The sequence below is a fragment of the Parambassis ranga genome, chromosome 5 (assembly GCF_900634625.1).
Source record: "Parambassis ranga chromosome 5, fParRan2.1, whole genome shotgun sequence".
NCBI classification, from domain to species: Eukaryota; Metazoa; Chordata; class Actinopteri; family Ambassidae; genus Parambassis; species Parambassis ranga.
The window spans coordinates 27,414,980-27,428,254 of NC_041026.1; the positions used below are offsets into that span (position 1 = coordinate 27,414,980).

Sequence of the window (13,275 nt, forward strand, 5' to 3'; positions counted from 1 at the left end):
TTGGGAATAATAAAGTTTTGTTATGCTAAAATAATCACTGTATGTTCAAAATCAGCTAAAATATTTTGTGTGTGTTTATAATCTAAGACTACAGCTGTCATCAGTCTAAATTTATGTGCTGACTTTTTTCTCTTCAACCAGACTGATCAAACACACCAAGCAGCTGCTGGAGGAGAATGAGGAGCGCCTGTGCATCAAAGTCCTGCAGACATTGAGGGAAATGATGTCAAAAGACCGGGGCTATGGGGAAAAGGTATGCACCATCTGTGTTTGTGCTTCTCCTCATTTGTTTGTAGTTGTGCATAGCCTTCACCCAGACAGTAGTTACAACAAATACTTTCCTGACTTCTCAGGATACATTGTTTCTGTCCCACTGCTCCATGCGGACTGGAAGACATATGATCAAAAAGCTATAAATTAGAGTAAAGGACTGAGCACTCCCTGATCACCTCTGGAGCCTGCATAGGGCACTAAAAGGATCTGGTCCATATATACTGTGTGTCATTGAGCCTGCCATTTGTAAGTGCTAAGGTCAGGGAATACGTTTTACAATTTTTGAAATGATTCCCTCTGCTGTCCTATTTAACAGGCAGCATATCTAAATGATCAAAACTGAATATCAGCACTATTAACACAATTAACAACATGCATGGTCCCACACTTTCACAAAGCCACTTTATACACCATTCATTTGCTATTCATTTGCTACTAATTATTTATTATGCTAATGTCTGATTGGCTGTGATCATGTTACTCAGTGAACCTGTGCAGAGAGGTGTGGGAAAAAAACAAAACAAGATCAGCCCTAATGTTTGTTTTTAATGTCAAATCTCAGGGAACAGGAGTTTGTGAGACTGAAACTACAGAATGACTGATAACTCCGACGTAAACATTCACCTTTGTGTTTGGCCTAAAACACATTTTACTTCGTTCAGAGTCACATTCACAGTCAAACACAAACTGAGAAATGTCATAATGTGACACATAACTATTTATTATGCATTCCGTATGCATATTTTTATAAGTCATTTTTATTTCAGTGAGTTTGTGTAAGTTATGTAAGGATAAACATGTTACGAGTTACGGTTAGTTGTGGATATGCGTCCCAGTATAATGCACTTTAAATAAAAATAAGGGACAATGTGGCCAAGCAGCAAAGCTCTTCGAGCAGGTTGTCCTTAATGGGTCAAAATGTGAAAAGGCACAATTGAGATTATGGCTATTGAGATTTGAGATGTTACACCGCTTTTTTTTTATTTGGGATAGTTAGTAAACAAACCTAATATCACCTGTGTGTGAGGAAGTAGTTCTAAAACAAAATGGGGCAGGGTATTTCCTCATTTTGTCCTGAACGTTTTCACTAACTCAACAGGCTGCATCTGTTTGACAAGCTTTACACATGCACACTTGAGCATTAACTCACTAATCTAGCTCTACTAACTCTCTGCCTCCTTATACCTTTTCTCTTGCAGCTGATTGCCTTTGATGATGAAATGGATGTGGCTGAGGTTGATCATTTTACTTACTACTGTGGTGTTCATTTGATTTTGTCTCCCACTAACAACTTAAATGTGCTTGTGCTCTAAGTAGACTTTCTAGCATCACAATCCCATCTGTTACACGTGTCAGCAGCTTAGTCCATCCCTCCCTGCTGTGTGCCTGCTAATAGTTCCTCCAGATCTAACATGTCTAGCTCACATAATGCAATATGCTTCTCAGTTTTGCCTTTACATCGTTATTTATTTGCTGCATTGTCGTGCACTCTTTAAGGAAGCATTTGGGTTTTAGGAAGTATTGATGTATGTATGTATTGAATACATTTTGGAAAATGAAGTTAACTTATACTTATACATATAACTTATACCTAACAGATTCGTTACACTTAACTGAAAGCTCATGGAACTATTTTTACACTATTTTAAAATGGATTTAGCATATATAAGCATTTGTTTTTATTATTTTAATATAGAAACATTTCTCTACTATCTATTTCTATACTCTGAATGCATCCCACATAAAACCACAGACCAAAAGGCTTAGTTACTTTCTGCTGTGGGCTAAAATTGATTCCAATTAGTCAGCACTGACAAGGAAACAACAGTATTGTTTTCTAGACAAGGTAAAAAGGCAGAGAAAAGTTGGTGGTTGGTGGCTGGACTGAGGTGGTATGAATAATTAAAGCAGTAACATTCAGATTGCTTGACTATTGGTCACCCATCCAAACAAAGTCCCTAACAAACTAAAGATATCAGATTTTTATATAATTGGTCCCTTCCGATAATATGAGTCAGCAGTGACATTTGACACATACTTTCACTAGTGGCACACACTGAGTCTCTCTCACAAACAGAAACCTGATTATTGCCTTCTTTAAAGGCCACAGGTCATGACTGTGCCACACACAGTCTAATCCTCTGTGTCATGAATTGCTAAGATGGATGATCTCCTGCTATATACCATATATATACACACACACACACACACACACACACACACACACACACTGTAACAGTGGTTAAGGGCCTAGAAGAGGCATTCTATTTTTACCACCATCCATCAAAAGGGGACTTTTCAGTATGTAGATTGAATGACTGCAGAAACAGATTCACCTTAATGATGTAATGCAATCTAACACAATAGCCCTAATAAATACCACCCTACCACATTCAGGTTTTTATGAAGTCTGACAAGTTGTTTCAAAATTTGGCATAAAAATTAAATGCTAAAATCGATGCTCCTTCAATAACAACACTGACAACCTGCCTAGCTACTAGCAACGTTGATTACTGCTGTGCAGAATAAGTACACGATGTTCTACATGCATGCAAATTTCTGTTAACAGACCAGCTGTGTCTACAGGAAATGCAGGTCAACAGTACCCACAAAAAGGGGAAATATTACAGACCACCAAAAGAGTGAGGGAGAAAGAGTATGCTGCAATTCATTTGCTAGCCCAGTGTATTAATTCATTAAATATTACATTAAAGTTGTGTTGTTGAAGCTGTTATTGCATTTGCTACACTTTGTCAAAAATAATTAATGTGTGGTATTCAATTTAAATAAATTTGAAATACCTTTAGAACTGCTTATCCTAAGACTTTCTCAGCCTGAGCAGCCTCCTTGGGTTTAATGACAAAACTCTTCTGGCCCCCTTAAAGCATATCACAGGGTCTTCATCAATGCTTTAGGACTTTTCATATTTTTTTCAGTTTTTGATTTTCTGGATATTTTCAGGCAGGAAGTCCTTGAGGGACTGTGGAAAATATTCTGTTTAGTAATCTATGTGAAAATGTTTTAATCTACATTTATAAAAAAGTAAGGTGATAAAACACAGTAAGTGGAATTTGAGGCTTTCTTGCTAACTTTGTTTGGCACAGCACATAGTAATGTTTACAGCCTACTTGGAGATTCTCTTGAAAGCAATAAATTAAAAAAAACGTATAAATGAGTCAGAGCAGCAGAATCTGTGCCAGCCAGAGAACAACAGTGGAGTAAAGGAACAGGCCACTATTGACTTAATGAGGACAATAGTGAGTGCAAGGGATGTGAACTGTTGTTAGGTAGGGAAATGCAGAAATTATTGGAAAGGGTCTTTCCAGAGTTGCCAGGAAGCTTCAATTTCTCTGTTATGTCTCTGTCTTATTTTCCTACCTCCCCTCCTTCCTTAAAAATGCTGTGTGGTACTGAAGCGATGGAAATCCCCAGCTTCCACAAACAGGGCTGTTCTCACAGAGCAGCACTTTGTTTCACCAACTCCTCCCATAAGCAGTATCTTAAGAATGTACACACACTCCCTCACCCCCGTACACATGCTCCATGTCACTCATTCATGCACACACAGACACTAACAACAGCATGCAGTGCCCTGACTGATGGCTGGCAGCATGTCTGTGGATATTCAGAGCCAAAATCCTGCTCAGTTTCCTATCAGCAGCAACATAAACTACCATTATAGCTGTTATGTAACCTCAGTGTTTAGCCTTCTGCTGCTTCCTGACCTATACCCCTACACCCCTACAAAGATCTCTAGGAATGGGTGCAGCTGTCAGTTTCACTACTGTCTAACAGACCCTATCCGATACGTGTTGTTACTGCATATTCCCTCTCTGTGTGCTGGATTTTTGCATATCCAGCCAGGGTGATGAGAGAACCGGATAAAGTGGAGTGACTTTTCCCCCATTAGCAAGAGGTTATCTCATTCTTCCAGGAATAGAAGTGTGATAAAATGTGAGCCAGGGGAAAACCAGCCAGGCCGATTCATTGTCAGGCCAGATTATATCATTCACCGCAAATGTGTGTGTTTTCTTCACATGCCTGTCTTTGTTTGAGAGATATGAAAACAGGGATGCCACTTATTTTGCTGATATGGTAAAGTTTACTAAGGACACAGGCTAAATACATAATCTATAGATAAAGTGAGGGTTATACATACACATAACTGTGTGTGTAACAAGCTTTTAAGTTTTTCTGCTGTGTCAGCTTATCAGTCTCCTAAATATTCTGAACAAGAACTGTTTGTTTAGCAGGAGATTTCTAGATATTTCCTCTGTTTTTCTTGGCACCACATCCACACCAATCCTTTCACAAACATTCTTTTGTTGATATCTTGTCTTCTTTTTACCTTACCAACTGCCACTCCTTTCATTGCCGCTGCCAAAGCGCCTTAGATAGCCTTCTCATGTCCTCATTTATCCTCCTGTTTGCTACTGCTTGTGAGTTCTGGAGACATCGAGCTGCTGTGTTTTCTCTCCTCAGCAGGGGGCACTGCAGGTGTTTCTCAGCAGCACGCAGCACTGTCCCAGTTTCCTTAAGTTAATGCTGCACGATTCTTGGGCTCCAGCCAGCTCTCAGGCAGCAGTTACATAAGAGCCAACAGTTTTTTTTTCCATCTTTTTTGTTCTCTGTTTTTCTGGAATTTTAAACTCTCCACTGATGTGTGACCTTCACTGGTAATTGGCAATAAAAGTGCAGCAGACATGTCTTCCAGGAGACAGTAGCCGAGGTGTACTTTGATTTAGACAATGCACAGTAGACAGCGAGGGGGTGGGAAAATGAAAGCTTTACTTAGGGTGGCAAATGTGCCTTACAGCCAGTGCAACACCTGTTTTGGGTTTGCCTCTGGCAGAGGTCACAGTGTTTTAACAACTTTTGGCTGTTTCCATTAAATCTTTCCCACTGAGATGAAGTAAGGCTGCACTTACAGTGTCTAAAACCATCTTTCAGTATGTTTTATTTTAAACACAGTTTGTTTGATTACTGGCAGCCAATGCAGGGAGGAAGCAGCAGCCTTTTTTTTCCAGGTCATTGATGTTACATGACCCTAACTGCCACTGTATCCACAAATGCCCTGATACTCATTGTGTTTATTTTCTGGCATTGCCTCTGTGGAGATTTTTATCAAACATTCTGGGAAACATTACAAGCGGAACTAATGCTGTCAACTACAGTGTCTAACCGCCCAGATGACACATAATTTAATACCTGCAAAAAAATATGAGCTGATTGCAGTGCATAACAAATGAGGTCAGATTACACAGACAGTGCTTATCATATTTCACCACTGAGGTTATATTTTAAACTAAATAAGATGATGTTTTGTGATGGCTGAGTATAGCATCAGTTGCATATGCAATGCATAACTATTTTTCTGTGGAAATTGATGTGACGTTAACATTTGCTTGTTAAAGGGAAATTCCTTTCCAGTTGCACAATTAATCAGCATTAAGCAGCAAGACTGAGTTAGATTACCGTTATAATGTCTGTTTGTCAGCTAGATGTTTTTCTGTGTTTTATAGGCATTTGGAAATTGTGATCATTTTTTTTCTTGCATTTAAAGTAAATTTATATTTTGTTTTTTTGGCAGCAGAATTATTTATTTATTTGAAAATGCTATAAAAAATAGGATTATTTATAATTGTTACACTTATTGGTATATTGCAATAATGACAAGTTACTGTTACCTTTGAAAGGATAAAACTTTCAGCTGTATTTTCTTTACTTTTTATTGAAATGTTTGCCTATGTGGGGATTGGCAGCAGGAGGTTAAAGGGGAACTACAGAGAACTGAACACACTGCATCACTGCATTAAAACCAGCAGGCTATGTGACATGAAGGCTTAGATTGTTTGTTGTGTTTTTTTCTTTTTCTCTAGAGCTTCTGCTTTCTTGCTGCAGGTAGTTGATGCTACTAATCATCCATGCTGTCATCAGGCTAACCCCATTAAAAACTAAAAACATGAAACACATTAACAAAAAAAAATAAATGACCACATTTTATGTCGCTTGTGCCTATTTAAGTCGCGCACATTTCTGATGTCCCGTTGTGCATGTTACTGGTAACAAGTAGCAAAAAGCCTGATACAGATGATGAATAGTGGATGAAAAGTTAGATTAAGATGTTAGTATGAAGAGGGTGCTTCTCTTTGGATGCAAAAGTAACAAAACTAATTCAACATCTTCTAACCTCAACTAACACCATCCTTTTATTTCCAATCAGCTGGCACCTCCGCCCGAGCCGGAAGTCCCTGCCGAGGTGTGTTGATTACCTATATTGGCACTGATGATCTCAGATCATCTGTCATATTTATACACCAACTCCGTCACATTTTAATTGTTCTCTGTGTTCAACATCCGATAAGAGTCACAACTCAGCCTTGTGTATTTCCTCTTTTAAAGCCCCACCACCTCCATCACCATCACTGTAAAACTAGTGCTACATATATACCTGTATTGTTGTGCACCATCTCTCCAATCAGCCACTCTTGCTCCCTTGCCTCCGTTCTTCCTTCCTTCCAGCTTTTTTAGCTTTTGAGCAAAGTCCAACTTCCTGACCTTCTTTCAGTGGGGTGGCAGTGAGGGTGGGGGGAGGATTTAAGTCATGGGCGAGGTGTTTTTCCATGCCAGATTGGTGCTTACAGTGTGTGTCAGTAGCTCACAGCTCCATTATGTAACCTGGACTGTTTTTTTCTCCCTCTTTCTCATGGCTTGTGTTTCTCCCCCTCCAGCAGCTTGTCATTTTCTTATGTAAATAATTTCAGTGCTTTTGCCACTGTGACTGTAAAATAATGAGAGAGTCACTGCATGCCAAGACTAAAAAGTTTATTTATGCAGAGCTTTTGTAAGTTAAAGACATACAGTCTTATATATGAAATTAAATGAAATCAGTCCTCCCTTGCATGACTCGATCTCACGCCTTCCCTGACACAACCACTTCCCTCTTAACTGCATGATCAAATTTGCAACCAATTTCCTGCATGCTTGTAAAGTAACTAATTTGCACTGTATCAACAACCTGTTTTTTTTTTTCTAATTCCTTTCCTACCCTTTTCTGTTTTTTTTTCTTACTTTAATGCTTTCTGCTTACTCACCTCACCTTTAAGGAGCTTGATCCCAACCAGCCACTGAAGCAACTAGAGGATCAAAGGAGGGTAGGTAGAGAGTTTGGTTTAATGTGGTCTGGTCCTGGCCCCCCTGCGTTTTATTGATGACCAACAACTGATGCTCCCACAACCACAGTGCTTCCACAGCATGGCACTAACTCCCTTTCATGTCAGTATGTAACATGTGAGGAAGATTGTCAAAAGGATGTTCACTTCGGTTCCTGCTTTGATGGCTTGTCATTGTATACCACAGATGGATCACATAGTCAACTGTGCTTCTGTGATTGATGCTAATCATAGAACTGTGAATGTCAGCATATGTTGATATGACACTTTCTGCGGTCAGAAGGCAAAGGTGAAATACGACTGCGTATGTTTCCAACATAGACGTTTTATGAGCGTGTGTGAGCACTTTTGTTTTATTTTTATGCATGCAAATAAAAGATTTTATTGAGTTGAGGATCTTGAGCAGCAAGAAGAAGCAACACCTTTCAGTAAAGCAAATGTAATCTTAAAGAGAAGCTTATCTCAAAATTATATCTGTTTTTAAAGACTGCTCAAGCGGCTGCATGCATCTGTGTTAAATGTTTAAACCAAGTGCAGTGCCATCAAAATAAACTACGTTAATAAATAACATTGCAAGTCACATCAAAATATGAATATTTGATTTTGGTGTGAACTGCCAGTGAAGACAATTTCAGAAGTTCACTTTTATGTAGTAATTTCATAATTTTGTACTTGCAGAGCATTTTTGGGTTCGAGCTGTGTTTCTATTGGACTCCATCTTCTGATAATCATTTTCTTTGACAGGGTGAGGCTCTGCGGCAGATTCTGGTAAATCGATACTATGGGAATGTCAAACCTGGTCAGAGGAGAGACAGCCTCACAACCTTCAGCAATGGTCCACTCGCACCTGGAACACAGGGAAAATCACCTACAGGTGTGTGTAACAATACAGCATTTGTGCATCTGTTTTATTGTATTTTATAAAGCTTTGTGATTTCACACTGAGAATTATCATGGACAGCCTTATTTATAGTTTTGAAGTGTCTCGGTTATCCAGATTATAATTTGTGTTAAAACCTAGACAATTGGTTTTGCTTGAGTTGTACTACAGAAATTACATCTGCTCATTTCCATGCATATAGAAAAGAGAATCTATCAAATCATTGTTTAAATATTTACCCAAAGTATTTGCTGACTGACATCCTTATAAATTTCAATAGGTAGCTGTAAACACAACATTGGTCGAGCCTTGTGCAGTACCATGTCTGCATTAGGTACACAGGTTTACAGGCAACAGTTAAAAATGCAAACTAAAGTGGCCTTTCCATTGCCTCATCTCTCAATTGTTGCTCAATTGAGACTGACATTCGCAAATTTAATGGATTGTTTGTAACTGACATAAATTCATTCCTGTCGCACATCACAGAGATGACTCATATTTCCTCTGTAATGCTTTAGCAAAGAAAAAAAGAGATGTTATTCACAGCCATGTCCTTGTACTCCATTAAGCCCTTGGACCACTGGCTCTCTCCTCCGTGTAACGTAGGCCGTGTTGTTGCCAGGCGACCGGAGAGCCAAGCTCTGTCTAGAATGGGATGTGTTGTTGATTCAGTGGCTCACCCAGCCAGAGATGGCTCTGATGGGTGCCGTTATCTCACCAGTTCTTTTCTGTCAGGCTGTGGGAGCCAGTAGCCGCAACAGTAGTAGGAGTTAGAGCATCTCCACAGATTATAGGCTCATGTTATGTCTTTATTGTGAGGTAGATAGAAGATGCATGTGACTGACTGCATTTATCCCATTCTTCTTTCCCAGTGGAATCCTATGTAAACCTAAAAATTTGGACCGCATTTAAATAGTTTTCATTTGTCGTTGGTAATCCGAATATGTAAAACCTGTGTTATCAGTGATTCAAGTAACTACCAGCATGTTCAACAACCAACTTTTCTTAGTATTTGTCTAAATTTATATACTCATTGATTATGTTTAACGTAGGTTCCAGGGAAAGACAACCATCAAGCTACATAAGCTAGTTCACCCAAGTCCACCCAAGGCTTCATTAGATGAAACTAAGAGACAGGAGTCCCAGGCTTATAGCCTCTGGTGGGGGTTTCTAAAACTCACTGAGGTCACATGTGTCATTGACCCACCCAGCCATCATGTGAGTTTTTAGGTTCATATGAGTTGAGTGTGAATGGGTGTTAAGCTGTCTGGGGAGGGATCTCAAATCTGCATTGTCTCTGTTACTGGTGTTTTACATATGTAGATGGCTGATGTTACCCTTCTATAAACCATTGTTGTCTCTGACCAAATAGAGACCCTATTATCTTAAATACAGTATTCTCATCTTCTCCTCTTTATGTGTGGGTGTTCAAACTGTGTGTGTAAGCTTCTGTCTCAGTGTATTACTGGGGTTAATGTAGACAGAGGTGCAGTGTTTAAGCTCACAGGTCCCTTTCGTCAATAAATAATACAGTTGTTCTGTTGATTGTTATGAGCCTGTGTATGCAGTAATTTATATTGGAAATAGGCTGTGGTTTGGCAGACATCACGATAACAGAGAATCTTCATAGTCAAGCTGCATAAAATGTGTTGGAAATTGTCAAAAAAATATTTTGACCCATCTCCCACAAAAAGTTAATTCTTTTTGCATCAGAAATTACTTTAAGGGTAATCAGTTTTGTTATGTCTCCTTAGTTGTCAGCTCTGGGGTTGGAGGTCGAGGGGAGTTGAGTTTGGCAGAGGTCCAGTGCCATCTAGACAAAGAGGGAGCTTCAGACCTGGTCATTGACCTCATCATGAATGCCACAAGTGATCGTATCTTCCAGGAGAGCATATTGTTGGCCATCGCATTGCTAGAGGGTGGAAACACTGTCATCCAGGTAAGCAGGGGATTGCTGAGTTCAAAAGTACACAGCACAAACACTCCAGCGGAAGGTACATGTGAAGATTGAATGAGGTTCACACTTAGGCTTAAAGCCTGCAATTAAATGGGAGTAATTCCCCTCAGGGAGTCATGAGCAGAATTTCAACAGAGTGATGTTATCTCATGGGTTCAAATGAGGATAATGACTAGGAGGAAAAGGGATCACTTCTGTTGTCTGTGTATGAACCTGGACTTATTTTGAAGGGCAGACATCACAGCCCGGTGCATTAACTATCATGGCATGTTTGAACTCACTGACATTTAGTGTGTCAAAAAAGGAAAATTGAGCTCAGGCCATGAACCAGAAAAAAAGGAACAGTAGTCTGCTGGGAGAAGTCCAAGCTGTGAGCTAGACAGGTTGCTAAGGCAACTCTTAACTCAACTCTTAACTTCAAAGAAAGCAGGTTGAAAGGGGAAAGAGAGGCAGTGTTTGCTACTGCATTACTTCAGCATTGCAGGGTGTTTGTTTGCTTGCATATTATATGTATGCATGTTATTGTTAGACCGCATGCTGCTCTTAAAGTGTCTGTCAGAGGAGTCTGGTTTTGTGGTTTATGCATGTGTATACTTGTGTTACTTCTTGCATAAACAAGTCCGTTGCATAATAGGCTCCTATTTGCATAGTATCGTTACCTGACAAGGCCTGACTTCCCAAAGTGTACACAAAGGCCCTCACATGACTCGTCTTACATAAGCCGCAGCTTGCCCCAAGCCACAGGCCTCCCAACATTCCTACCGGTCTCTTAACTGGGTCATTTGCTGGTAAAAAGAGTGCAATAAAAGGCACAACCCCTCTGCAGGAGAGATCTAGCAGATTTTAGACATTTTGTCTTGCTAAGCAAGACAACTCGCTTAATCCTTACCTAAGGACAGATACACTGATCTAACTTGTTAACTTGCTGACATTTCATTTCAGTGCTTTGAGATCCAGTCATAAGACATTAGTCCTTCTCCAGCGTTGTACTGGTTGAGCGTCTTTCTGTGCTCTCTGAAGACCAGCACATTGTAAAAGGAGCAGGTTAAAATATGTATGTTTACACACTGAACACTCAGCAAGTGCTTAGGTTGCAAGTTACACCAATCATTGGACTATCTAAAGCAATCTTATCAAAGTTATTTGCGTAAATGTAATTCTGTGCATTTTACTTGTGACACCTACCTACGTTTTCCTTCTAAAATGAACCTCTAAGTAAGCTTGATAAGCATGAGTGAGCAGTATTACAAAGGAGCTTCTTGTTTTTGAATTAAAGTTAGCTTTTTTTCTTCTCCTGTGGCATGACACAGGGACAAGTACGCTTTGTTGAAGAGTCATATATGATCCAAAGTGAATTTACAACATATCAGCAGACGCATCACATTTTCCTGTCTTACACAACATTTGGTAGCCTGCCCCCTTTATGGACAGAAGGGTTCTTGTTGTCTAAATGAAAAACATCACAAAAACATGCCCACAGATTTCTCCAAGCAGTCTGCTTGTTTGTTTTCGAGGTAATCTGGGGTTGTAGCCTAGCCAACAAAATTTCTGGGAAAGAGATGCATATAAGAGCTTGAAACTCTTAGTTGGCTTCAGAGGGAATTCATCCAAAGGCCCAGAGCTCTCTGGGCTGGCTGGACTTGATGTGGTACCCCTGAGGGACAGGAAATGTGTCTTAGTCAATACAAAAAGAAATGGGTCAGGGCACAGACTTTAGCAGACCTTTCCAAGCTTCCCTGAACCACTGCTTCCTTCCCCAAACAACCTTATCTGTTGGACAAAATAATTCAGTCAGTACAAAATATAGTACACTGTGAAAGGTAAAGTATATAAGTATATAAAATTTTTCGCAAATTGGAGCTGTCAGTGGATGTCCTTTACAGCCACAGACAGGACCTTTCTTTAGTATATCTGACGCTGTCAGTCAGTAATACCTGAGTACATTTAACATTTTACATTTTTGTGAGTCAATGCCAAAAGCACGTCATAAACTGGGTCTCTGCCAGTATTTAAGTCAGAACCTGTCTATCCCTGCTGAATTTGCATATTTTGTACAGTAATGTGATGTCATTGATCCCATTCATGTATGCACTTGAAATTAATTCCTTCATAGCTAAACAAAGTAAGCAAATATTGTTTTTTTATATTATATATTTGTTTTATATATATATATATATTATATTATATTATATTATATAAAATATATATACCGTTATATATTATACATATGTCCAACATTAGCCACTCAACTACATAACTTACCCATAATAACAGAAGCCTGCATGCTTGCCATGGACAAGATAACATGTCGTGGACATGTATACTCACACCCACCTGGTGCTCAGTGATAAGCATCAAGTACTGTGACACGTAGCAACCATACACACACTGTATGATAGCACGAAACCAGCCTCCTGCATGCTCGTCTGTACACCCCATCAGCACATGCACACACTGCAGGATATACTTAGAGGCTAGGGCTTATTCCAAAAACAGCCCTTAGAGAGAGAGAGTGTTTGTGTGTGTTATGTAAGAGAAGAAGTGTAAAATCTCCTCCCAGCTCACCATCCATCTTCTCAACGCTGTCTTCATGACCTCGGCTCCCTAACTGTCACAGGAGTGAACAGGTGCCTCCACTCTTACTCAATAGGCTTGTTGCGGCACGCCGCTACCCTTAGCCCCATCCAAGTATGATTTACCCCCCACCCAACCCACCCGCCCACCTCTGCTCAGTTCGAGTTCACTTTACAGCTACCTCTTGGAAAGCTTTAAAAAGATTCTGCAAAGTGAGTTTCCAGGCATCGCTGCCATAAGCATACCTACTCTAATTTAACCACAGATTCCACTTTATATTTCATGGAATTATTTCAGTCCCACCTTGTGCAGCTTTTTAGTCAAGATCAGTGCATTCACGTTGGTTGGTGAAGTCACTGGAAACATTTTTAGGCTGGGTGCCTGTACCAGTTTCTGAGAAAACACTCTCACGTGTCTTT

The 13,275-nt window shown here is 39.7% G+C and overlaps 1 protein-coding gene across 7 annotated transcripts in view; it reads left to right on the plus strand.

The window, feature by feature from the left end:
* The window catches only part of itpr1b (inositol 1,4,5-trisphosphate receptor, type 1b), a 66,657-nt gene that overhangs the window by 25,752 nt on the left and 27,630 nt on the right, over window positions 1-13,275 (plus strand). For 4 of the 7 annotated variants that reach the window (XM_028405307.1, XM_028405310.1, XM_028405309.1 and 1 more), the window contains 3 exons: window positions 142-253; window positions 8,190-8,319; window positions 10,080-10,264. In XM_028405307.1, the coding sequence (XP_028261108.1) occupies window positions 142-253; window positions 8,190-8,319; window positions 10,080-10,264 (427 nt within the window). Of the gene's footprint in view, window positions 1-141; window positions 254-6,496; window positions 6,533-8,189; window positions 8,320-10,079; window positions 10,265-13,275 lie in introns of all 7 variants that reach the window. The other 3 variants (XM_028405305.1, XM_028405308.1, XM_028405306.1) reach the window with 1 other exon arrangement.